Source organism: Sminthopsis crassicaudata, chromosome 2 (assembly GCF_048593235.1).
Source record: "Sminthopsis crassicaudata isolate SCR6 chromosome 2, ASM4859323v1, whole genome shotgun sequence".
NCBI lineage: Eukaryota > Metazoa > Chordata > Mammalia > Dasyuromorphia > Dasyuridae > Sminthopsis > Sminthopsis crassicaudata.
In genome coordinates this window covers 439,565,617-439,592,192 of record NC_133618.1, presented here as the reverse complement: position 1 = coordinate 439,592,192, position 26,576 = coordinate 439,565,617, and the positions used below count along the sequence as shown (strand labels likewise).

The following is a 26,576-nucleotide window of genomic DNA, read 5'->3' as shown; positions in this document are numbered from 1 at the left end:
AGGAAAATGATAATGCCCTGGACAGTAGTAGGGAGATTATAGGAGGAACGTTTAGGGGGGAAAGATAATGAGTTCCATTTTGGACATGTTGAGTTTAAAATTTCTGTTGAACATCTGGTTTGAGATGTGTGAAAGACAGTTGGAGATGTGAGATGGGAGATCAACAGAGAAGTTACATCAGGATGGATAGATTTGAGAATTATCAACATAGCAAAGTTAATTAAATCCATGGGAATTGAAAAGATCACCAAGTGTTCTAATACAGGCACCTGAAGTTTGAAAAATAGTGGTACTGAAGGGTCTTTGGACAATTCTTAAGGTAACACTCTATATGTTGAGTGCTGTGTTGGGCACTGGAGGGGATACAAAGTTTAAATAAGATACAGTCTTTTCCTTTGGGACTCAGTCTTGTTAGAGGAGTTAAGGTGAGTGTAATGTGTGGATAAGTTCGTGAGAACATCGGTATTTAGTGTGGTCTGAATGAATTGTGTGTGGAAAAGGTATTATACTTAGAAGACCTATGGATTTGATTCTTAGTTTAGCAAAATAAAGGGATTTTCTTAACCAATCAGGGTATCAATTTCTCTGTCTATAAAATGAAGAGATTAGACTGGGAAATCCTCAAAATCCCTCCCAGCCTTATTATAGTTCATATAGATCTAAGTATCATAATCATAGAGATCATTACTTGCCCCAGTAGACTATTGTGAGGAAAACACTTTGTGATTCTTCAAGTACTATGTAATTTTGAGTTAATTATTGTTATTATTAGCCTAATGAAATTATCCTCACTCTTTTACTAATTTTCAGTCTTATCTATTGTTGCTTCTTTGCTGGTCATAGACATTCCCACTTTTCCCCCATCCTTCAAAAATCCCTGCCTGATCTGTTGTCCATTCCTACTAGCTATATCCTTTCATATCTCTTGTGTGTCTTGGATAAATTTCTTAAGGACATTTGCAATTAGTTCTCTTTTTCCTTTTTTCTCTCCTTGTCTAGTTTCTGACCTCATCATTCAACTGAAACTGCTCTTACCAAAGTTATCAATGGTCTCTTAATTGCTAACTCTAATGATCCTGTGGAGTTCTCAGCTTCTTGATTTCTCTGCTGCCTTTAACTCTTATCAGTTTTTCTTATCTGTAGGTTTTTATACTAATTGACTGGTTTTCCATCTACCCTTCTGACTACTCACTTCCCTTTGCTGGATGTTGGTCCAGTTTGTATCCACTGACTGTGGAGCCCCTAAGGCTCTATCCTGGGCCTTCTTTGTTCTCTTACACTCGATAATCTTGGTAATCTAGCTCCCCTGAATTCTAGATACCCAGATCCATTTATTCAGCCCAAACCTCTGGCCTGACCTCCAATTCTGCATCTTTAACTATGGGCAATCTCTAACCAGATGTACCATAGACATCCTAAACTCAGTGTCCAAAATTGAATTCATTATCTTCTGTTCCTAACTTTCCTGTTACTGGACACCACCATCCCCCTACCTAGAGGTCATCCTCTGTTCTTCACTCCCCACATCCCACCTCTAGCCTGTTCAATCTTTTATTGGATCCTGTCCATTCTCCCTTCCTCAGATGTCTCATATATGCCCCATTTTACCTTTTGACACTGTCACTACCCTGATTCAAGCCCTCATCATTTGATGCTTAGTTTATTGGCTTAGCCATTAGGTGATCTCCCTGCCTCAAGACTCTTCCCCACTTCAGTTCATTCTTCCTTCAGCTGACATAGTGATTTTGATAAAGCACAGTTCTGAACATGTCATTCCCACTACTGAATAAACTTTAGTGGCTCCTTATTGCCTCTACAATCAAATAAAATCCTATTTGGCCTTTAAAGCATTTTATAAGCTGGTCCCTTCCTATATTTCCAGTCTTCTTACATCTTATTTTCCTCTACATACTCTATGATCCATTGACTCTGACTTTCTTAGTGCTCCTTGGACAAAATACTCTTAACTCTGGGTTCAGGGATTTCACTGAAATTCTTTCCTTCTTCATCTTTGCCTCCTGGCTTCCTTCAAGTATTGGTAAAGTTCCCACCTTTTGAAAAGAAGCCTTCCCTGGTCTCCATTAATGCTGGTGTCATCTCTCTGTGAATATCTCCAATTTATCCTGTTTGCATATTGTTTATACAGTTGTTTGCATGTTGTTTTCCCTACTAGATCATATGCACGTTGAGGATAGGGACTGTTGTTTTTCTTTATATCTCCAGCTTTTGGCACAATATCTGGCCAAGGTAGACATTTGACAAATTGTTATAGACTTAATTTGCTCAGGATTGAATAAGGATAAATGGATGAAGTGGTATTGTACTTTAGAAAAGGTATTTAATAGGCAGAGAAGGGCATTATAGACATGGGAAATTGGATGAACAAAATTTTGACATCCTCATTATTATAGGTTCAATTGTTTGTGAATAGTTTGACTGAAGAGAAGACTGTTGTAGGGGAAGTAGTGTGGAAGAAAGGTATCTTGGTGCCAGATTGTGGAAGGCTTTGAATGTCAATCTAAGGAGTTTGTATCTTGTCCAAACAGTAGTAGGGAAACTTTGAAGGATTTTGAGCAGAAAAGTGATCTGCCCCAATTTATGCATTTAGGCATTTAATTTGGCAACGTATACTGTGATTTGGACATGGGATTGCTTCCTATGGTTTTCTCTTTTTTTTTTTTTTTACATTTTAAAAAAATTATAGCTTTTTGTATACAAAACATATGCATGGGTAATTGTTCAACATTGACCCTTGCAAAAACTTCTGTGTTTCAACTTTTCTCCTCCTTCCCTCCACCTCCTCTCCTATATGGCAGGTAGTCTCATACATGTTAAATATGTTAAAGTATATGTTAAATACAATATATGTATACATATTTATACAGTTATCTTGCTGCACAAGAAAAATCAGATTTAGAAAGAAGGTAAAAATAACCTGAGAAGAAAAAACCAAAAATGTAAGCAAACAATAACAGAAAGAGTGGAAATGCTATGTTATGGTCCATACTCATTTCCAGTGTTCTTTCTCTGGGTGTAGCTGGTTCTGTTCATTACTGATCAATTGGAACTGATTTGGATCCTCATATTGTTGAAGAGAGCCATATCCATCAGAATTGATCATCATATAGTATTGTTGAAGTGTAAAATGATCTCCTGATTCTGCTCATTTCACTTAGCGTCAATTCATGTAAGTCTCTCCAAGCCTCAGTGTATTCATTCTGTTGGTCATTTCTTATAGAACAATAATATTCCATCACATTCATATATATGGTTTTCTCTTTACTTTTGGTCATTTTCCTAATTCATTTTATTTTTGTCCATCAGACCTGATTTGGTCTGAACTTGTTTCATTTTTCAGTTGATTCAGTTAAACAAATAATTATTGTATTATTGCGTCTGTTATTTTTTGCCTATTCAAACAGTCTTCCTGGTTCAGAACTGAATCACCTCTGATGTGCATTATTACAATAATTACAATTGGTCTTTCTGCCTTCATTCTCCAGTTTCTCCAATTATCTTCTCCTAAAACAAATCTGACAGTGTCACTCTTCTACTCAGAAAACTTTAATAATATCTTAATGCTTATTACTTGATACACAAATAGATCTTTGACATTAAAGTCTATTACAGTCTAGCTTCAACCTATCTTTTTAGGTTGGTGTTACATTGTTCCCCCTTACAAGCTCTTGTGTTCCAGCCAAACTGACCTATTTGCTGCTCACAATGTTACATTGAAGCATTTCATTTCCTACTTCCATGATTTTGTAGAAGCTGTTCCTGATAGCTTAAATATTCTTCATCTTTAACTTTACTTTTTGGAATCCTTAGCTCATTTCAAAAGTCATCTCAAATATCATCTTTTTTTTCATGAGGCTTTTAAAAATCTTTCCTCAATTCTTAGAGTCTCCCCACACCTCCCCAAATTGTATTTATTTTTATTTTATTACCTGTATATATGATGTTTCCTCCAGTAGAATGTAAGTACCTCGAATGTAGGAATTGTTTTTTCTTTATATTCTTAGCCCTTTGCACAGTAGATAGCATACATTTGACTCAATGAATATGATTATTGAATTGTATTATGTGCTGACCATTCTGCTGGGTAATGTAAATGATACAGAAGAAATTAACATGATGAAAAGAGAACTAGATTGGAAATCAGAAGATCTGGATCCTATTTCTGGTTCAGTTCCTGTCTTGTAGTATCATCCAAGATAAATCACCGGATCACTTTTGTGCTTCAGTTTTCTTATCTATAAAATGGATAGATTTGATTTGTAAGTTTGTTACAACCCCTTTCAGCTACTGTGAGAAGTTTGTATAAGAGAAATTCCTTGCGTTCCAGGAATTTATAGTCCCATTGAACATAGGATAACATACATGGAACAGTTGAAAAAATAATCGTTTGTATTTGATTAGATGTCAAAGTGAGTATACACAGAAAGTGCTCTAAGAGTGGAGAAAAGGCAGAAAAAGGCTAAAATGGTCCTCATCAGGCCTTGAAGGATGAGTAGAATTTTTTTGGGTAATGAAGATAGAGGCAGGCACTGGGAAAGAAAACATAGAGCCAGAGGTCAGATTGGATTAGATAGGTAGGATGCAGATTAGATACATCTTTAAACATTAGATAAAGGAATTTGAACTTTATGTGGTAGAGAATCAATGCAAAGCCATGATAGATCTGTTTATTAGAAGGATAATGGATGGTTTAAGTTGGAGGGGAAGAGATTAAAGGCAGGGAGGCTAATTATGAGACATAATAGTTCACTTGTAAAATAAGGGCCTGAGTTAGAGGAAGTGTTGTAAGAAGGGACCATAAGAGAAGTTTAGTCGCAAAGAAAAGAAGAATGTGTAGGGTTTTGTGATTAATTGGATATTGTGAGGAAAGAATGACCAAAGCTCTAAAGTTTTGGAACTAAATGACTGGGAAAATTATGATGCTGTTATCAGAAATAGGGAAGTCAGGAGGGAAAGCACTTTGGGGGAGGAATAGGGACATAATTTAGTTTTAGGCACTAATGGCTCAAATTAACTATTTCCTGTTAGATTTTTAAGTTTAGATAGTTAAAGAGAAAACTTTCATTTGGCTTTCACAGTAAGGAGATAGCATTTGTGAGAAAGTATCTGAAACTTCCATGTATACTGGTCATTGGCTTATTAAGCTGACTGATTTCAACTAGCTTCCTTAAAATTCAGTGCATTTTTATAAATGAGTTAGAACAATTAAAGGACTAAAATAACCTGTCTCTGTGAAGTGTCATTAAGTACTACCTGGATATTGTACTTTCAGTTTGAATTTGGTTTCTGAGGCTCTGGGTTCCTTACCTAAAGGACTTTATTTTATTTTAGCCACTTTTATTACATGATACTTAGTCTGCTAAAATAGACTTTGAGCCAGTATTCTGTCACTTCCACTGTTTTCCCTTTTCTCTATAAAGTAAAATCAAATTCTTTTGCAGTTAAGGCCCTTTTATTATCTTGTTTCTGCCCTACCTTTCATTTCCCTAGTATACACTTTAAACTCTAGCTAGACTCATCTTCTCACTGTCTCTTACCATATAATGCTTAATCTTAAATCTAATTCAGTTCTACAAATATTTAGTAAAGGATAGTAGGAGTAAAGTTATCAAGTTATCTCTTTTGTATGATGGTACTGGTCTTGAACTAGTCAGTTATTTTCAAATGATAATATTATTTGTACTAACTTACCTTTTGGAGCTAATATAAGGGTACTTGGGATAATGTTTTTAAAATGTTTTCTTAACTAAATCACCACTTTCTCCTTGAGGCATTCCTAATTCTCTTCAGCCCACATTGTTTTATCTCCTTTGCACACCTATAGGCCTTATTGTCCGCATCATTCATTTTGGCTTTTAATCATATATTGCCTTATGTTGTTATTTAATTAGTTTCTATGTTTATGTTTTATGTCTTAGAGACAACTGGTAGCACAGTGTATAGAGTGCTGGGCTTCAATTTCTGGAGGAATTGAATTCAAATTGAGCCACAAATACTTATTAGCTATATAACCTGAGCAAGTCACTATACTTTTGTTTACCTGTTTCTTAACTAAAATTGGGATAATAACAGTTTCGACTTTGTTGGGTCATTGTGAAGATCAAATGAAATGATATTTGTAAAAAGTGTTCAACAAAGTGCTTGATACATAGTAGATGATATTAAATGCATATTTGCTCCTCCTTCCCTTTCCCTTTTTTCTTATTCAACTAGATTATAAACTATTAAAGAACAGGAAATTGTCTTTTTTATCCTTGTAGCATGTGGCACAATTCTTCCTAAATAAGCACTGAATGAATAAATGAAATAAAGAGTAATTTTAGTACTAGAAGCCCAGGATTGATTCAGGAGTTCCAAAATAGAAATCCTAAGGCCTTCTCTTTAGGAGCAAACCAAGAATTCCTAAATGCTAAAAGCAAGCCTCAGTTGAGATTTGTCTGGTTCTAGATTATAAGCACTTTGAACAAGAAGAGACTCTGTCCCATTTTTCATCTTTTCATCCTTAGTACTATCTACTGTACACAGTAAACACTTAACAGTTGTGTTATATTGAATTATAATCTTACCTGTCCTATCCATTTATCCATTTAATTCCTACCAATTTATTCCTATTGGTGCTTTTAATATGATTCTGGTATATTTGCAACTGTCTCTACTTGTTTCTTTTCCCAAAATGTTAAGATCATAAATATAATCCTTGGTTCATTCCAATGATCTTTGCCAACTTGTATTCTGTCTGAATAAAGGATCATAGAATATTAGAGTTAGAAGATATTCTTAAAAGTCATGTGATCTACCCTTGTCCTCTATCTGGATTGTTTGTAGGAAAGCATGGTGGTGGTGACTTCAACCTTAACATAAGGGTTCTCTCTAATTTGTTATGAGTAAATGGCATTATCTACATTTTTCTTCAATTTCCATAATATATTCAATAGGCTAATGAATTCCATATTTTATCAATTTGTAAAATAGAATGATTTTTGTGTATTCTAGAACTATTTCTTTCAGGCTCCAGAGAGGATCTTCTTTCTGGTAAATAGATCTTCATTCACCCTATATATACTTTTAATAATTTTATTATTTTCAGTCATATTTACTTCCAATCTTTATCTTTCTGACTGAAGAGGTTTAATTTTCTTATTTTATTCTCATTGGAAATCCTTTCATCTTTTTGATGGCTTCATTTGCCTTTCTTGGGGAGTATAGCAGTCAGAACTGTGGAAATACATCATTTTGTATAGAGAAACCCCTACCAAATGTTTTCTGTTAATGCTTTTGAAATTCTTTATCTTTTATTCCAGAGGTTATGTATATTGTTATTATATTATGCTTTCTTCTATGAACCTCTTCATTCTTTATTAGTTGCCAGGGCTTTATGCTGGTGCTTTGAAATACCATCTATGGATTCTGTTGTGTGGGATTGTGCTATGAAGTGATCTATTTCATGGATCATACTGGATCAATACTGGAAGAATTTCCACTAGTTCTCCTGCTACATGGTCCAAGATGGAGTTTATTATGTATTCAGACACTATCTTCCATATTTATTTGGCCTTGTGCTTAGCAGTGTGAGAGAGAGAGAGAGAGAGAGAGAGAGAGAGAGAGAGAGAGAGAGAGAGAGAGAGAGAGAGAGAGAGAGAGAGAGAGAGAGAGTGTGTGTGTGTGTGTGTGTGTGTGTGTAAAATCTAGTCCAGCTGCTAGAGGAACTTGCAGAATAGATGGAAAAATAAGACAAACACAGCTGATAACCATAATGCAAGGCAGTTAATCAAATGAGTAATACAAAATGGTATAGAAATTCAGAGAAGGAACCAATTACTTCTGGTCATAGGCTATTTTGTTGAAGGGGCATTTGAACTAGAAATTGGAAAGGGGCAGAATTTTGATAGGTGAAGCTAGCATGAAAAGTATTTTAGTCAGAAAGGAATGTCAGAAAGGAATAAGGAGTATCTGGGAAATTAGTTGTAATTTGTTGTAGTAGATAAGGGAAACATAGGTGGAGTCAAGGACCTAAGGAGTTGATTAAAGGTTCAGAACTGGAGAGGTGAAGACTTTAGTGATAATCTAACCCTCACTTTTTAAAGATAAAAATAAAGACCTAGAGGAGTTAAGAGTAAGATTCAAAACCAGGGCCATTTCTTCCAGATTCAGTGCTTCTGTCTTGCTGATCTTTCTATTTTGGTAGATGGTCCATAACATGCATAAAAATAGCATTATAAATATAGTAAGTAAATGTAAATTATAAATATAATATGTAAAGTAAGCCCCTTGGAGAATTTCTTTGGTTGTACCTTTTTGTCTCCCCAGCGCTTAACTCTGTTGCTTGCACATGGTAAACATTCAGTAAATATTAATTAATCTACCTATATTTCCATTGTAGATTCTTTCTTTTAAATATGATACTGTTTTTATTTAAATCAAATATCTTTTAATAAATCAAAATGTGTATGAATTTCCATAAGCATGCTTGACTTTAATAGATCTTGAATCTAGGTTCAAACAGGAATTTCACATATTAATTGGGAATGAATAAGGAGAGTTGGGTTTTAATCTCTATTGCCTACTATTACACCTCTATCACACCTACACTGTGTGATCCTGTACAAATAACTTCCTTTGTTCTGGATTTATGGTTTACCCTTTTGTAAAGTGAGGGTGTGGATTAGAAGATATTTAAGGTCACTTCTAGCCCTGAAATTCTGTTCTATCTTAATAAAATTATCAAAGAATATTTGGAGTGTAAATATAATTCATTAATTTACCATTTTTGGGGGGTACCAATATCTTCCTAGTTAAAGCCACTTTATTATCTTGACCTTAACACACAGTGTTATTGGCACAGTGGATAGAGTACTAAACCTAGTGTCAGGAAGACCTGAGTTAACACCCAGCCTCAGATACTTTAGAGTTGTGTGACTCTGTCAAGTCACTTAACCTATTTTTTGTTGTTGTTGTTGTTTGTTTGTTTTTTAATTTTTTTATTATAGCTTTTTATTTACAGGATATATGCATGGGTAATTTTTCAGCATTGACAGTTGCAAAACCTTTTGTTCCAACTTTTTCCCTCCTTCCCATCACCGCCTTCCCCAGATGGCAGGTTGACCAATACATGTTAAATATGTTAAAGTATAAGTTAAATACAATATATGTATACATGTCCATACAGTTATTTTGCTGTACAAAAAGAATCAGACTTTGAAATAGTGTACAATTAACCTGTGGAGGAAATAAAAAATGCAGGAGGACAAAAGTAGAGGGATTGGGAATTCTATGTAGTGGTTCATAGTCATCTCCCAGAGTTCTTTCCCTGGGTGTAGCTGGTTCAATTCACTACAGCTCTATTGGAACTGATTTGGTTCATCTCATTGTTGAAGAGGGCCACATGCATCAAAATTGATCATCATATAGTATTCTTTTTTTTCTTTTCTTTTTTTTTTTTTTCCTGAGGCTGGGGTTAAGTGACTTGCCCAGGGTCACATAGCTAGGAAGTATTAAGTGTCTGAGACCAGATTTGAATTCAGGTCATCTTGAATTCAAGGCTGGTGCTCTATCCACTGCGCCACCTAGCTGCCCCCATTATAGAGTATTGTTGTTGAAGTATATAATGATCTCCTGGTCTTGCTCATTTCACTCAGCATCAGTTTATGTAAGTCTCTCCAGGCCTTTCTGAAATCATCCTGTTGGTCATTTCTTACAGACCAATAATATTCCATAATATTCATATATCACAATTTATTCAGCCAATCTCCAATTGATGGGCATCCATTCATCTTCCAATTTCTAGCCACTATAAAGAGCGCTGCCACAAACATTCTTGTACATACAGGTCCCTTTCCCTTCTTTAAGATCTCTTTGGGATATAAGCCCAGTAGTAACACTGATAGATCAAAGGGTATTCACTGTTTGGTAACTTTTTGAGCATAGTTCCAAATCGCTCTCCAGAATGGCTGGATGTACTCACAATTCCACCAACAATGTATCAGTGTCCCATTAACCTCTGTTTTGATTGTTAAATAGCACCTATTTCATAGGGTTGGTACTAAGGATCAAATGAGATATTTGTAAGGCAGTTAATACTATACCTGACACATAATAGGCACTATATAAGAACTAGCTACTATTATTACATATTACTCAAGTGATTAAAAAAAATTATTTGAGTTGTATATCTTATCCCAAGTCTTTTTGAGTGAGGGATGCTCCCTTGCTATCTTTGCCAAAGGCATGTGTCCAGAGGATGAACATTAATGTTGTTATTTCAATTGTAGATCACAGAGGCTTTTCTGAAAGAAAGAGACAAACAAGCCAAATGGAATGGGATCCCTCTGTTACTTCAAAAACTATATGTGAACAGCCAACCCAACAGCGATTTTTCTAAGTGTCAAAGCATCCTCAAGGTAATGTCAACAGTACTTTGGAAAAGGTTTCTTTTTGACTACATGATTTTAATCTTATATTATTTGTAACATTTGTGAAGGTAATACTTTATAACATTTGAGGGGTAAGTGATTGTTCTTAATATAAACAACATTTAAAAGATAATAGATGTTTACATATTGTTTTACAAAGTGAGTTATGAAGTGAAGGTACATAATATCATTTTGATCCTCAAAGCAATTTATGAGATTAACAGTGTAAGATTATTGTTTCCATTTTATAAATTAGAAAGTTAAGCCTTAGGTTTTGAAATGAGTGTTAGCAAAGTCATACATGACATACATGTGCAAAGCTTCCATACTAAAATCCAAGTCTTTTGATTCCTCTCTAGGACTCTTTGAATTATACCATGTTGAAAAATCCAGGCCTAGTTTAAACTCTCCCCAACCAATCTCTTTCTAAAGATGATAAATCACTCCAATATCTTTGTCAAGAAAACTCCAAATGGAGGCATGAAGAGTCGGACACAACTGAAATGACTGAACAACATAATTCCAATTGAAGATTAACATTATCCTTATAATTTTATCTTAGTGTCCAAACTAAATTCAATATCCAAATTAAAATTTTATTTCATGGCCAGAGTTATATTGAGGTTAAATGATTTTATGATTTTGAATCATAAAACATTTATGTCCATTACAATGTTGGTACTAGATAAACATTATCATTATCTGCAAGAGGGATGAGAATAAAGATTTCTGATAGCACAGGTTAAAAATGTTGTATGAGGATTTTTTGAACCAAAGGTGATCTCCTAAACTTCTTCATTGTTAAGATTCTGTGATTCTTAACCTACCAAAGCATAGAAAAGACTTGAACAGATTCAATCACAAAATCTTCCTTAGAGAAAAATAAGTTAAAAGAGCTAGAGGAATATTCACTGCTCATGACTAGACTGCTAACATAATAAAATGATGGCACTATCCAATTTAATTTATACCTTTAATGGTATACCAGCCAAATTTACCAAGGTTAAATGTTAAAGAATTTGATAAGATAGTAACAGAGTTTACTTTAAAAAACAAAAGATCTAGAATATGAAGTAAAATGTTGAAAAACTATAAAACAGTCTAAGAAAAATTAAGTTAGACTAACACTTTAAACCATTTTCTACAATACATTTTAATTGGATATATAACCTTAATATGAAAGATTTTACTATAGAAAAATTAGAGAATCATGTGATATACCTTTTACATCAATGGATGCAAGAGGTATTTTTTTGTGTGTGTGTGCTTTTTTTTTTAAACATTCTTTAATATTTTGTTATATGTAAAACAATTTTTAAAATTTGTTTTTATAACTTTTTGAGTTCCAGATTCTCTCCATTCCATTCCACCCTTGCTCCATTGTGAAGTTATGCAAAACATTTCCTTAAAAGTTATGTTGTGAAAGAAAACTTAGTTCTCTCCACTCCCCTAAAAAAAATCTTCGAGAAAAATAAAGTTTAAAAAAAAAGTATGCTTCAGTCTGTATTCAGACGTAATCAATCTTTGTCTTTCTCTGGCTATGGATAAGCATTTTTCATTATAAAACTTTCAAAGTAGTCTTGGATCATAATTTTGCTGAAAATAGCAGAGTCATTCATAGCTGATCATTTTACAACATTACTATTACTTTGCTTGAGACAGTTTAAGGACTTTCCATATTCTTTTTGAGAGCATCCTGCTCATCATTTTCCATAAAGCAATAATATTTTATCATAATATACCATAATTTATTCATCCATTCCCCAATTAATTAGCATAGCCTCAATTTCCAATTCTTTGTCCTGAGAAAAGAGCTGCTGTAAATTTTTTTGTACATATAGGGCTTTTTTTTTGTAATCTCTTTTGAGATTCATGCTTAATAGTTATATATTTAGGTTAAAGGATATGTATGATTTTAGGGCTTCATATCTTTTGATCATTTATCAATCTTTTGATCATTTATCAATCTTTTGATCATTTATCAATTGGGGAATAGCTTTTTTTTTTTTTTTTTTTAAATAAATTTGACTCAGGAGAATACGTATTCTTAACCAAATAGGAGATAGAAGCAATTGCAAAAAAAAAAAAATAAAAAAATAGATAACTTTTATTATGTGAAGCTGAAAAGTTTCTGTATACACAAAATTAATCTTCCTATCATAAGAGATGTGGTTGAATGGGAAGAAAAATCTTTGTCTAAGAGTGTAGTATTCAAGATTTCTAGATTTTTAATAAATACACACACACACACACACACACACACACACACACACACACACACACACACACAAGCTAATAGCCATTCCCCAATAGATAAGTGGTCAAAGGATATGAACAAACAATTCTCAAAAGAAGAACTACATGCGTGGGGGGGAAAATAAAAAGGATATTCCTGGTTACTAATAACAAGAGAAATACAAATAAAAACAACCCTGAAATTTTACTTACTACCTTGCAAATTATTAGATAACAAAAAAAATGGCAGTAGCCAATTTCTTATCTTTAAAATGAAGAAATGACCTCTAACATTCCTTAAAACTCTAAATCACAGGATCATGTAATCCTAATGAACTCATAGTGTTGGTAATTTATTATAATACCTTATCTTGTCATTAGCTTATAGATCTTCATATCATTTTTTTAAGGTGAAAGTAGATCAATTGACTAATGAAAGAATGGATTCAGCAAAACTAGATGACCTACTCACATTAATCTAAATAGTGTTCGAATCTGGACTAAAATTCAGATTTTCTGATACCTGGATCTCTCTCTTGGAAAAGAGTGATAATGAAGCTTTCTGAGTATGGCATTCTCATAGTGTTCATATTGGAACTAAAACATTAACAAAACAATTGCAATAGAAGGAATTCTATGCATCAGGAGAATTAGTTTTGAATTCTTGTTCTAAAGCTTTGTGACCTCTCTGTTTTTTTATCTGTAAAGTGGAGGATAATAATTTTATTGCTCAAAGGATTAGTTAGGATCAAATGAGATTAAAGCACCATCTGCTTTTTTTTTTTTTTAAGATGCTATTAGATATAAGGTTTGCTTTATAAATAATGGTTATTTAAATCAAAAGTCTTTCTTTACCTTTCTATTTCCCAAACAGGAAATCTCTCCACTTCTCTCTATGGAAGCTATGGTGTTTGTTACAGAAGATAGAAAATTTTCCCAAGAATCCACCTTCCCCAACACATATACTTTTGATTTGTTTGGAGGTGTAGACGTAAGTTTGTTATGGTTTTTTTGCTATTGGGGTCTACATAATTGTTGAACATGAACACATTTCAGAGTTTCATTTGAGAGAAGCCATTTTGAACTCGCATCTTTTAATATGAATAGCTTTAGCTGCAGGCTTTTGGACAGCACAACTATACAACATTTAAAGCAGCTAAAAAAAAAAAATCTCTATATCCATCTCTGCATATTGAAATCCCTTCCTTTTTTCAGGGCCCTGCTCAAGATACCACCTACTGGAAAACCTTCCTTGATCCTTCTGCTAGAAGTGATCTTTTTTTATCTTTCTCCAGTTTTTTATAACCTTTTGGAGTTCTCTGGCATTTAACACATTTTATCTATTAATCTATTAATTTTTGCATGTATATTTTGTATATAATCCCTCTATTAGATTGTAGTTTTCTATCTCATCATAGCATGGAAGTGACTATACCAGCAGAACATTTGCTCTGGAATATCCTATAAAACCAAAGAGACTTTTGAGAAAGCAGATTAAGTGGCTATTGACCAGGTACTAATTCTCTACTGTGTGGTTCTGCTTTTAAAAAAATCAAAACTTCAAATTTTAGAGAACATTTTAAAAAATGTTCTAGAAATTTCTGAGTATGTTTTCAGTAGTTTAAGTAGTCTATACAGCTTCAATCTAATTAGAATCATAGACTCTATGAGCTGGAAGAGACCTCTGAAGTGAAAGTAACACCTCTTATCTCTGATCTGGAAGATTTGTTTCATCTGGGAGACTTAAAGTCGTTTCAAGATGCTAGGTGCTCTCTTCCCATGTTCTTCTCACTTGTTGGACTTCATTTTCTGCTTAAAATTTGTTCTCTTCTTTCCAATTTGTCTTTCTCTTGGAATGAAAAAGACAGTAGCTAAATAGAAGTTTCAGTTTTGTCATTCAACTTAACAGATCCTTATTAAGTGCTTGTTATTTGCAAAGGCCTTCTGGTGGAAATTGAGGAGGCAAAGACAAGATATAACACAGATCCTACTTTTAATGAGTTTACACTTTAATTTAGGGAAGGATGGAGGGGATGCACATGTACACAAGTAATCATAATAAAAGGAAAGCATCATGGAACAGTGGATAGAGCACTAGGTTTGGAGTTAGGAAAATCTGGCTCCAAATTCCACCTCTTGAGCAAGTCACTTAACACCTTTGGCCTTCAACTTCTTTATCTGGAAATGAGAGGGTTGGACTAGGTGGTTTTTTAAAGATGGGAAGGAGGATGATAAAGGAGAATGTAAAGAAAGGCTCCAAGCAAATTACTATAAGAAATTTGAGGAGGAAAAGATCACTTTCATCAGGGGGTCTATATCTTCTTGTTATGCATACTGTGAATAGAGATTATAAAGCCTTAATTAAGGAAAAATTCTGAATTTTTAAAAGTTTACTTTGTTTAAATCCAGGGTATATATTTGACTACACATAGAACTTTTCCCCCCTCCCAATTATCAGTTCCAATACTACATTGTCACTTTCTCATTTGCTCAGCAAACATAAGTAAATACAAAGCAATTTTCTAGGGGATGGCTCTAAGATCTGAGATTGGAACAGGCCTCATGAAGGAGGTAACATTTGAACTAAGGGATTTCAAAAGGTAGAGGTCACAAGGAACTGCATTCCAGGCATAAGGAATAGTCTGTGTTAGGGCATGGAGATGGGAGATTGATTGTTATAAATGAGGAATAGCAAATTATCCAAAGATTAAGATCACTAGAGTATCAGGAGTTAATTTTTCCTCATTAGTAAGATAATCTGATGTCTTTAGGAAGCTAATCTCCTGCATCCTATCCCTAAATTGTTGATTAGGCCAGTCAACAGTTTATCCGTTTCTTTACTTCTAGCAGAATTAGATTTCTGGCTGATAGCCAGGGTTTAAGTCTTTCATTTACCAATACTAACATAGTTATCTTTATAAAATCTCTTCATTCTATCATATATAGTTTAGAGATCAAGTTTTTATTAGCACTTTTGGGAACTTGTCTGTGGATTTATGCTGAAGGAAGTGATTTTTTTTTTTTTTTTTTCCTGGAGAAAGGAATTTGTGTTCATGTTGTCATTTAATTATTGGGCTTTTTGGAAGATTTATATTGGGTATGGGACATTAGCTTCATTCTCTTATTTTACTTTTTAGTCTTAGAAGTTTTTACAATTGGATCCTAAAGAGAGAAATAACTAGATCATCCTTTGAAGGTCAATAATTCTTACAACTCCTCAGCTAAATGAGGGTCACTCTGTCACTTCAGCTGGGATGTGGTGGTGACAAAGGCTTGCTTAGGACATGGTGACTTTGACAAGGATAGTGGGTTGGCTACTAGTCTTCTCTCTTATTTTTGTGGTTTACATCTTTCAGTTTGTCTGATTCTTTATGATTTCATTCGAGATTTTCTTAGCAAAAATACTGGAGTGGTTTGCCATGTTCTTCTCCAGTTCATTTTACAAATGAGGAAACTGAGGCAAACAGGGTTACATGACTTGTTCAGGATCACACAGCTAGTAAGTGTCTGAGGCCTCACTTGAATTCAGGTCTTCTTGGCTCCAGACCCAGACTCTATCCACTGTAACATCTAGCTACCTATTCTCTTCTACAGAATTGTGCTATTTTAAGATTTTATATATATATAGAATAGTTACAAGGTGCTGGTGGGATTGTCCATTCCAACCCCTAGATTTCTGGACTGTTGTTCTTTCTTAGTGCTATCCTGATAAAGGCGGCAAAAGCTGTATGCTTGCGGTTAGGAGATCTGCATTCTGGTTCTAGCTTTTTCACTAACTAGCTGTATGACTTTAGGCATTCACTTTCCCTCTGGGATTCAGGCTCTTCACCTCTAACACTAGACTAGGTTACCTGAGGTCTCTTCCAGCTCTTTATATGCTATGATTTATAAAATATTTTGCTCCAGTTATATATAGAACAGCCACTGTGAATTACATCAAGGATAGGAAAACCATTGAAATTTTAAGTAGTAAAGGTCACATCAATAAATTCTCCTCCCTTAGGCAATTGCTTACATAGCAGTTGCTTTGAAATATGAGGCACTTAAAATATCACAAAGTATTTGCTTCATTTTTGTATGCTGTCAGAGTATGCCTGTGTCTTGGAAGCTAGAAGGGCATGTGAAGATAACTTAAGTCCTCTGCTGAGCTGGGTACCATATAGAACCTAAAACTAGTGGGCTGTTTCCATGGTACTGATGAGAAGATATGTTTTCCTCCTGGGACTTCATTAATTGCAAACTTTTGAGCTGTATATCTTTTCTTACCCAGCCCTATGGGAATTAGGAACTGAATACAATTAGAGAGGGAAGTAGGGAGAGAGAGAGTGGAGGGGAAGAAAGGAGGGAAACACTAACAGCAATTCTTAAAAGAGTACCTTAGAGCCATAAGGGACCTTAGATATCATGCAGCTTCCTCATTTGACAGAATCATTTGATACTTGCTTAAGCTTACAACTTTATCATACCATACATGGTAGGCCATTCAGAGAACTAGAGTTAGAACCCTGAGTGCAGTGCCCTTCCCATTACAATGGAAATGTGTTATTGTTTAGAAGGTACCTTGCCTCTACCACAGCCCCGTAGCAACAGTTCAAGTTGGATTTATTTTTTGTCTTAGCTCCTTAATATTAGGTTGGTCTCACCAGAATTTCCCATATCAGCTCTGGAATTTGAGCCTTTCCCCAAATCAATGTATACTTCTCTGACCTTCTGTCAGTGGGCCCTTTCCTGCTGAGCCTGCCTGCTGAATCAGCTGTTTGCTTTTGAAAATATTCTCTAATATTAGACTGCATCCAGTTGCCACATAACTCTCTCATCTCAGGATATTAGAGCTGCTTTGCTAAATCTACCTTTGGAGAAATCTCAAGAATATTAATTTGTGTCCTAGAGTAGAAGTTAAAATACTGAACCTAAGGAATTCATCTGTGTTAAGCTGAAATTTTTCTATTACTAAAAGGGGAATAGCACAGAAACAAATGTTGGTTCATTTATTACATGTGTACTAAGCTTCTTCTATATTCATTGCACTGTGCTAAGTCCATTAGAGATACGAAGATGAATAAGATATAGCTTTCTGCTCTCAAAGACCTTAGTCTGATAATACACGTTACTCAGAGAATTGTGATATGACTAAAAACAAGTACAGTTATAAGGGAGCAGAGTGCTAGAAGGTCAAAGGAGGGAGCTGTTACCTAATCTATTTTAACAGAGAAAGCCAGAGACAGCCTTATAGAAGAGGCAGCATTGGAGCTGCAAGGTAAAGAGAGGACTTCAGCATATAAAGCTGGGGAAGGGTGTTATCAGAGGGTAAATGGTGATTTTATAAGTATGATTGACAATTCAGGATATATTCCTTTTTTAAAAAATTATTTTTAGTATATATTGCTTTATGAATCATGTTGGGAACAGGTTATATTCCATTGGCCATAATTGTAGTATTGCATATCACTGTGAAAGCAGAAAGGAGAATTTATGATAGGGATTGCAGAAATAATCTAGTTTCAAATATCCTCATTTTATAAAGGAGGCTACTGAAGTCCCTAGAGGAACAATGACTTAGTCAAGGTCATGCATCTTATTCATTGGTGGAGTTTGGACTTGAATTCAGCTCTCCTGATTCTCCTTATAAGTCATAAAATCTTGGGCAAGTCACTTAATTTTTATGAGCCTTGGTTTTGTCATTTATAAAATTGAGGATATTTATCTCTGCTCTGCTTCCCTCACAAAGTGGTTATGAGGGTGAAATGGCATAATAGATGTAAAAGTATGAATTGTAAAACATGAGACAAATTTAATGGATTATTGTTATTCCATTTTGCTGCCTCTTATGCCATGTAGAGATGTGTGGGAGGGTCTTAAAGTCTTGGGAAGAGCATATTGAGCCCCGAGCTGACACAGACAATACTAGGCCATAACTTGTAATTTGAAATGACTTTGTAGATTTAATTCAATTCTTTTTTTAATAGCTCCTTGTGGAAATTCTTATGAGACCTACACTTACTACTCAGAAAAAGAAACAGAAAAGTAAGTGAGCCTGTCATTGTCTCTTAAAGCCCTTGTTTGTTGTGCTTTCCTCCACATCAGTTCTAAAATCTTAACACTTAGTTTCTGTGACTCTTTGGGAGAATGATATTCATGTGTTAAGAAGAATTCACTGCTCTATAACTCAGTCTGTATTGTCTAAGGAAAAAAAAGAAATTCATGTTTTGGCAATTAATGGTCTTGTGCTCAATTAGGCAGCATATATACTAAAATTGGAACAGAGAAGATTACCATGGCCCAAGCAAGAATTACAAATTTGGCAAATTTGTAAAGACAATTAATGGTCTTTGTAAGTAATAGGATTAACTTAAAAGTTAAAAAAAAAAAAAAAAAGATAAAATTTACCAATAATTGATTTTCTTTCCTCATGGGTACAGGTCTTTAGGAGGGGTTATGTAGCAGCTTATAGGGCTGAAATATGGGACAGTCAATTCTAACTCTTATACTCCATATAACAGGAAAACCCTGTCCTATTGCTGTTCTTGGAGGATATTAGCATTGGCAGGCACATCAGATCCCTCAGTCTTGTAGTGAAAGAAACTGAGGCCCAGAGAAATGAAGTATTTGCTCCAAGTTATCCAATAACATAATGGAAAAACCAGAACTCCGAGCCCATATTTATTTTTACTTAATCATCTACTAGAAAATTCAGTTAATCAGATTTCCTCTTCTGTCCCCTGAGTTCCCTAAGTATGCTGGTTAATTAAGGTTTTCTTGTGTATTACTACATACATATACAGAAATAACATTAGGTATTATATAGAACTCTGTACCGGGAGTCAGGAAACCTAGTTCAGATCTTACTTTTGACAAATTAGTTACGTGTTATCATGGACAAACCACTTAACTTCTGGAGTTTCAGTTTCCTTATCCGTAAAATGAAAATAAAACACCTGTATTTAAAACACATGGGTTTTTTTTTGGTAAAATTTCAAGTGAGATGTGTGTAAGCAGTTTGTAAGCTAGTAAAGTAAAAAACAATAATGTTGTTTACTATTGTTTATGGAAGATATAATTTAACATAGGCTGTAGTTCAGCAAATCATGAAAGTGCCTATTGTGTAAAAGACATGTGTTAGATGCTGGGGATTCAGAAATAAAGATGAGAGTCCCTGCTTTCAATATTCTGTCTGACTGATACATAATGAATACAGGTAAGTATACTATAGGATTAGGAATAGATGGGTGACCTAAGAGACAATGCTAGGAAAGTTGATGGAAGCAAGAGTTGACCCCTGTGGCTGTCTTAGAAAATCTTTTAGAGTAGGTAACACTTGAGCTAAACCTTGGAGGGAGTTTCAAATTCCAAAAGGATTCCAAAAAGGCAAAAAGGAGGAGGATGGTGTTCTAGGCTTATAGGACAGCCTGCATAAGTGTTTGGAGGCAGATAGTTGCACTGATAAGGGCTAGAACATAGGGGAGTATGAAGTAAGAGTGAAGAAGTGGATTGAAGCCATATTGTGGCGAGCTTTTCAAATGCCAGGCCCAGGAGTTTTTGTCCTAGTGGCAGTAGGCAGCCACTGAGGCATTCAAGCAGAGGTGTGATGTCAATTTTGTGACCATGCTCTATTTCAAAAATGAATTTGAGGTGAAACAAGTTTTTAGTTTTTGTTTGTTTTGAATGCAAGAAAGATTTATTTTACATTGTTGCAAGAATGAGTGTCTAGGTTAGTAGACACACCAACAAGTGTCTTTATAACAAGGTTTTACTGTAGGTTCTTTTTGGTTTACACTTGGAAGTAGGAGTATGTTCAGAGTATTGTTCAGTTTTCCCTTATGGAAGATGATATTTGGTATGATTTTGTAAGTGGTCAGATTGTTCTCTGGCTTGTGATCTGCTGAAAAACTTATTTTGGCCTCATGGGGTGAGTAATAGGTTTACCTTCTAGACTAGCAGGAAAGAATTAAGGTATGTAAGGTTGGATTCCCATTTCAACTTATTTCAGACAGATATTTTCTTTTTTAACATAGAGTTCCTGGAGGAGCTGACTTGATAGGGAGACTTTGAATTGCTAGTGTAATATTGAGTCTGTTCTGATTGTGAGCAATGCAGTTTTGTCCTAAGGAAGCAATAGCAGTGATTGACAAGGAGTAGCTTATGCTAGAAGTGTCTATCAGCATTCATTCAAACTTTTCCATTTAATCCTTTTTAGAATTAAAACAAGCACCACACCATGGGCTGAAAGAAGAGTATCCATTTCTAAACAAGCAGACTGAGGAAGAACATCACATGTCATTTTCATCTTTTTAGACCTCCTAGTCAAATACTTGGAACTTGCATAAGTCTAGAAGATGAAGGGTTGAGGTTTAAAGACCTTAAGTCATTACCCTAAATTATATATGTCAAATTGTGAAAAAGGGAGTAATTTAGAGGTCATGTGACAAGAATCCAGTTTTCTTCTTTGGAAGCTCCTTAAGGGTGTTGCTTATACTCTAAGGAAGTGAGGGATGCAATGAACTGACGCTAACTAGTTTGAGTTCCTGCACATTTTGTGATATTGGTATACTCTACCTAACCTCAGTCATCAGTTTTGTAAATATGATGTTACAGGTAGTAGTTCAGGAAGAATAATGTCAAAATTGGAATGGAAAGTTGTCTGGCTGTAAGGAGAATTAATATTGGGACTTAACACTTATCAACTAGTCATTGTCTATTTTATTTATATCTTTAATGATCAGACAAATGACATGATAGTCTGTTGTTGCAGTTATAGTGGAGTCTGTTTAAAATGCCTTGAAGATATTATTGTGAAGGTAACATAGATCACTTAGTTTTATGTCGGATCTGTTTGTTCTTAGACCAACTCACTAATGCTGCTTTCTCTGGGAAGTAAAAATCAAGATAGAAAAAACCAGGGATTAAGATTTGGTGTCTACCTTAATAGCCCTAAGATTTCCTAGAGAATCAGTATTCTTTATTTCATTCAGAATTATTGGCACAGTTTCTCCTCAGAAAAAATATTCAGAGAGATTGCTCTATGTAGGCCAAACTCTAGCACAGGGTAGTGGTGAGGGCAAAGGTTCTGGAATTATGTACTAGGACACTTGGAGAGAATCTGATTTGACTATTGGATAGACTCTCATGCTGAGAGAGGGAGAGGGAGAGAAAGAGAGAGAAGGAAGAGAGGGAGAGAGAGGGAGAGAGGGAATGTGTGTGTGTCGGATATCTTTTGTTGATCAGTAAGCACTTATTAGTTGCCTTCTATGTGTTAGGCATTGGGGACACAGAGATGAAAATGAAATACTACCATCCTTGAGGTAATAACAGCATGATGTTATTGATTACTGGGGTTTGTACATATTTTTATTTTAAAATGTGTTTTGCTGTTCACAGCCATACTTGACCCCCTTTGGATTTTGAATTTTGCAGCTGATTAAAAAAAAAAGGAAATTTTCTTTTGGTGGTATTATGGTTAACCTCTATACTTGTTTAGCCTCTTGTTGAAGTGATTCATTCCAGCATTAATAACAAATTGTTTTTTTTCTTTCAGTAAGTGATGATCTGACCAAGGACTGTTTAAGCATCTTGTATAATACATGTATTTGTGTAAGTATCTCTACTTTGGGGACTCTGATTTTTGTTTCATTGGTACATTGGAAAGAGAACTTTTCTAATGCTTTGGCCAAATCAGCAAGGGATATTTTTGTAAATTAACCATTTTATATTCTCAGGAGACATCATAATTCACTAGAGCGAGGTGATTAGACAAATATTTCCTTTGTCTGTCCCTGGAAGGCCATCAGCTTCTTTGATCCTGAGTTTTGATCTTTTTCTTCAAGATTCCTAAGCTTGGGAAGATAATGGGAATATTCTTTTTGATCCCTAGTTCTTCAGGGATTCCTATGGTTTTGGTTGATTTATAAATTATCTTCTATACTCTATCAATAGAGTTGTTAAATGAAAAAACAATGTCATTGCCTTTACTTCCCCTTAGGAGACTACTAAATGCAAAATAAAATAATTTTAGTTTATGTGCCTTGTTGTTATTACTGTTATTACTATTTTTTAATGATACTGTGCATTTATAGAGAATTTTTAAATTTGCCACATGCATTGCTTCACTTGATCCTCACAAAAATCCTATTAGGCAGGCAGAGTTATAATTATTCAATTTTCAGATGAGAAGACAAGGTGAGAAAGGTGCAGTGTTTAACCCAGTGTCACATAACTGAGTGGCAATAGAGTCCTGGGTAGTATCCTGGAGTAGAACCCAGGCCTTAGGAATACTTTCAGTGCTCTTTTCCTTTTGTCATCCTGCCACTATATATTGTGCCATCTTTCTTCAAAGTTGGAGTCTTCTTCAATACTCTTGACTTTTGACTTTTTGCTTAATTTAATCCTATCTCTTGGATTAAAGCATTTTCCATTTGAAAATTCTTATGAACAGAATTTTTTTCATTTATACATTTGATTAAATCTTCTTAAAAGATTTCAGGATATGGAATGTTCCTCTATCTTGTTTAGAGGAGAACTAAAGAAAAACTTATCACATTATGGTCATATATGGTATGGGTCATATACAGGACATATCCTGCCTGAGGATAACAGTTTTTTTTTTAGTAGATGTGTTATATCTTATCAAATAGGAGTTGAAATTGTTCTTACAAGAAATATTCTGTTCCAGTATTGAATAATGAGGAAATAGGTAAGTGGCATCCTAGCTAAGCGGCTATATTTGCTTGCAACATGATCCAAGTACATGTTGGTGGGATTAATTATATGTATATATCAACAGTATGTTGTCAACACCAGCCTTTATCCAATATAGCTTTTAACAGATTGAAGGAGTTTTTGTTTTTTGTTTTTCCTTTTAACAGACTGATGGCGTTACAAAGCGTCTGGCAGAAAGAAATGACTTTGTCCTCTTCTTGTTTACACTGATGACAAATAGGAAAACATTTTTACAAACAGCAACCCTCATTGAAGACATTCTGGGTGTTAAAAAGGTGAGTTTTGTCTCAATATTGACTTAGTTGGGATTGAACCTGGGATGACAATATGATGCTGAATTAATTTATTCATTTGTTTATTCATTGAGCATCCATTTATTAATTATATACTATGTTCTGTGCACTGTACTAAGCACCAGCTATGGCTGAATTGGAGGTAGCCAAGACATGGTCCCTGATATCAGGATACTGTGCTCTAGCAGAAAGCTTATGCCACACGCACATTCTTCTAGGTCAAATAAAAACTAGTCAGCTAACATTTATTAATTTAAAAAAAATTCCCCCATTTAATAGTATTTTATTTTTTCCAATTATATATAAAAATAGTTTTTAGCATTCACTTTTGTAAGATTTTTATTTCCAGATTTTTTCTTCTTCTCTCCCCTCGCCAAAATAGCAAGCAATCATATAAATTATACATGGATAGTCATTTTAAACATTTTCATATTAGTCATCCAGCATCTACTAACTACATGCTGTGTGTAGAGTACTCTCCTAGCCATTACTAACGTGCTAGGAATCTCTGTTGTCTTGGGCATGGAAGATTCTTGATGTTCAAGCTCCCTCTACCAGTCTCTCTGCAATTTAGCTAACAAGTATTAGGGAAGTACTTGAGCCTTTGAGAGGATAATTGACTCAGGATCATGGGAACACATATTTAGAGCTGAAAGAGCCTTTGGAGGCTATCCAAGAAACCAAGGCAAAGAGATATTGAATGACTTAGCCATGTTTGCTAGTATGGATTTGAGATGGGATTTGAACTCCACTCTTCCTGATTCCAAATCTAGTGTTCTTGTTACTTCCTCTGTAGTTTAAGAGAATCACAAAGAGTTATATACAAGATCAAAAGAAGGAAAGATTATTTTTATTTCTTTCATTCATGTTGTGTAGTTAAGTGGCATATTCGAAAGAGTACTAGTCCTAGAATCAGGAAATGAGGTCAAATCTAGGCTCAGACACATAATCTTTACCTCAGTTTCTTCAACTATAAAAGGGGGATAATAATAGCACTTATCTTGCAGATCTTGTTGAAAAGATCAAATGAGATAAGAATCATGAAGTATTTGGCACAGTGTCTGGCACATAGTAAGCACTATATAAATGTTAGTTTTTGTTGTTTTTATTTCATGGAGGAGCTGGTATTGGAGTTAACATTTGTAAAAGGGTAAGGTCACACACACACTACACCATTCAAACTAAATTAGAAGCTGTTCCTCAAATTCAGAATTCCATTTCCAACTTCTGTGCATTTACATAGACCATACCTGAGATGTCTAGAATTGACTTCCTTCTCATCTCTGCCTTTCTAAATCCTCCTGTCTTGAAAAGCTCAGTTCAACTGCTGCCACCTATGTAATTTCTCTTCAGATGAATGTATTCTCTTTCTCTTCAAATTTCCTTATACTATGTTGCCAAGAACTAGATCACAGGTTTGTGAGATCAAAGATTTGGATTCATAGACCTCCTTGTTCAACCTTCTCATTGTCTAAACAAGGAAGTGAAGCTTAGAGAGGTTAATGGATGTGCCCAGAGTTTCATAGGAAGGAAATGGCAGAGTTGGGATGTAGACCCCGGCCCCCTGATTCTGAATCCAGCATGCTTTTCTTTGTAACATTTTTCAAGTTATCTAAGATTACAAAAGGGAGGAACATCCAAATGGTATTGTAGGCATAGGGAACAATGCAAACAAATAGACAAGAGATGGAAAAATTCTGACTGTATACAAGGAGTAGCTTAATTTGTTGTAGAGATAAGGCTGGAAAGTCAGTCAACTGCATTTATTTAAGTGCTGGGAATTGTGCAAAGAAAAATAATCCTGTTACAGGGTGCTAGCATTCTAAGGAAGAAAAACATGAAAACTAGGTATGTAAAGTTATATATAGAGTTGCTGGAAGGCAGATTGAAAGGGGAAGGCAATAGAAGTTGTGGCACTGGGAAAGGCCTCCAGTAGAAGATGGAATTAAGTGAGTCTTGAAGGAAGCCAGTAAAGTTAAGAGGTAGTATTGAGAAGGGAGAACATTCAAGATATGAAAGACATCTAGGATAAAAGCACAGAGAGGAAATGGAATGTGACAAATAGTTAATAGAGATAGATTTTAAAACATGGGGAGATTAAAGTGTAAGAAGATTGAAAAAGTAGTAAGGGAACACATTCTGAAGAGCCTTTAAAAAATTTTCACCTTTGTTGTTTGTTTGCTTAGGTTTTTTCTTTTCTCATTTTTTTTTTCCCCTTTTTGATCTAGTTTTTCTTGAGCAGCATGATAAGTGTGGGGATATGTTGGAAGGATTAAACATGTGAATTGCTTGCTATCTAGAGGGAGGAAGAGAGAAAAAATTTAATTTAATTAAACCAGAAAAAGAAATCATATCAATGGGAACCAATGTGATCACCAAATGATATAGTATAAAAAGAAAAGAAAAATGGGCCCAGAATAGAGCTTTAAAGGGGAATTTATACTTACAGGGTATGATGACAACGAAGATACAGAAAAAGAGATTGAGAAAGAATTGTTAGGTAGGAAGAGAACAAAGTGAGCAGCATCACAAAATGCAGAGAAGAGAGAATATCTAGGAGGAAATATAGTATTAAATGCTATAGAGAAGTCAAAAAAGATCAGAATTGAGAAAAGACCAGTAGATTTGACAATTAAGAGACTATCACTAACTCTTGAAGAAAACAATTTGAATTAAATGACATCAGAAGAGAATGAGAAGTAAGAAAGTATAATGGAGGAATGTAGCTAAGAAAGGGCAAAGGCTTATGAAAAGATAGGTGGTGAGGTTGGTCAGATCAACTGAGGATTTTTAAAAGTGGAGGAAACTTGGAAATGGTGTAGGTAGTATGGAAGGAGCTAATAGAGAGAGGGAGACTGAAGATTAGAGGAAGACTGGAGATAATAGAAAGTTTGCTGGAAAAGATGAG

General features: G+C 34.7%; 1 protein-coding gene across 2 annotated transcripts in view; it reads left to right on the top strand.

Moving 5' to 3' along the window:
- Positions 1 to 26,576, top strand: part of TRPC4AP (transient receptor potential cation channel subfamily C member 4 associated protein) — an 82,039-nt gene that overhangs the window by 1,481 nt on the left and 53,982 nt on the right. The window contains exons 2-6 of one of the 2 annotated variants that reach the window (XM_074292479.1): positions 10,287 to 10,415; positions 13,537 to 13,653; positions 18,629 to 18,686; positions 22,195 to 22,250; positions 23,522 to 23,650. In XM_074292479.1, the coding sequence (XP_074148580.1) occupies positions 10,287 to 10,415; positions 13,537 to 13,653; positions 18,629 to 18,686; positions 22,195 to 22,250; positions 23,522 to 23,650 (489 nt within the window). Of the gene's footprint in view, positions 1 to 10,286; positions 10,481 to 13,506; positions 13,654 to 18,628; positions 18,687 to 22,194; positions 22,251 to 23,521; positions 23,651 to 26,576 lie in introns of both variants that reach the window. The other variant, XM_074292478.1, reaches the window with a different exon arrangement.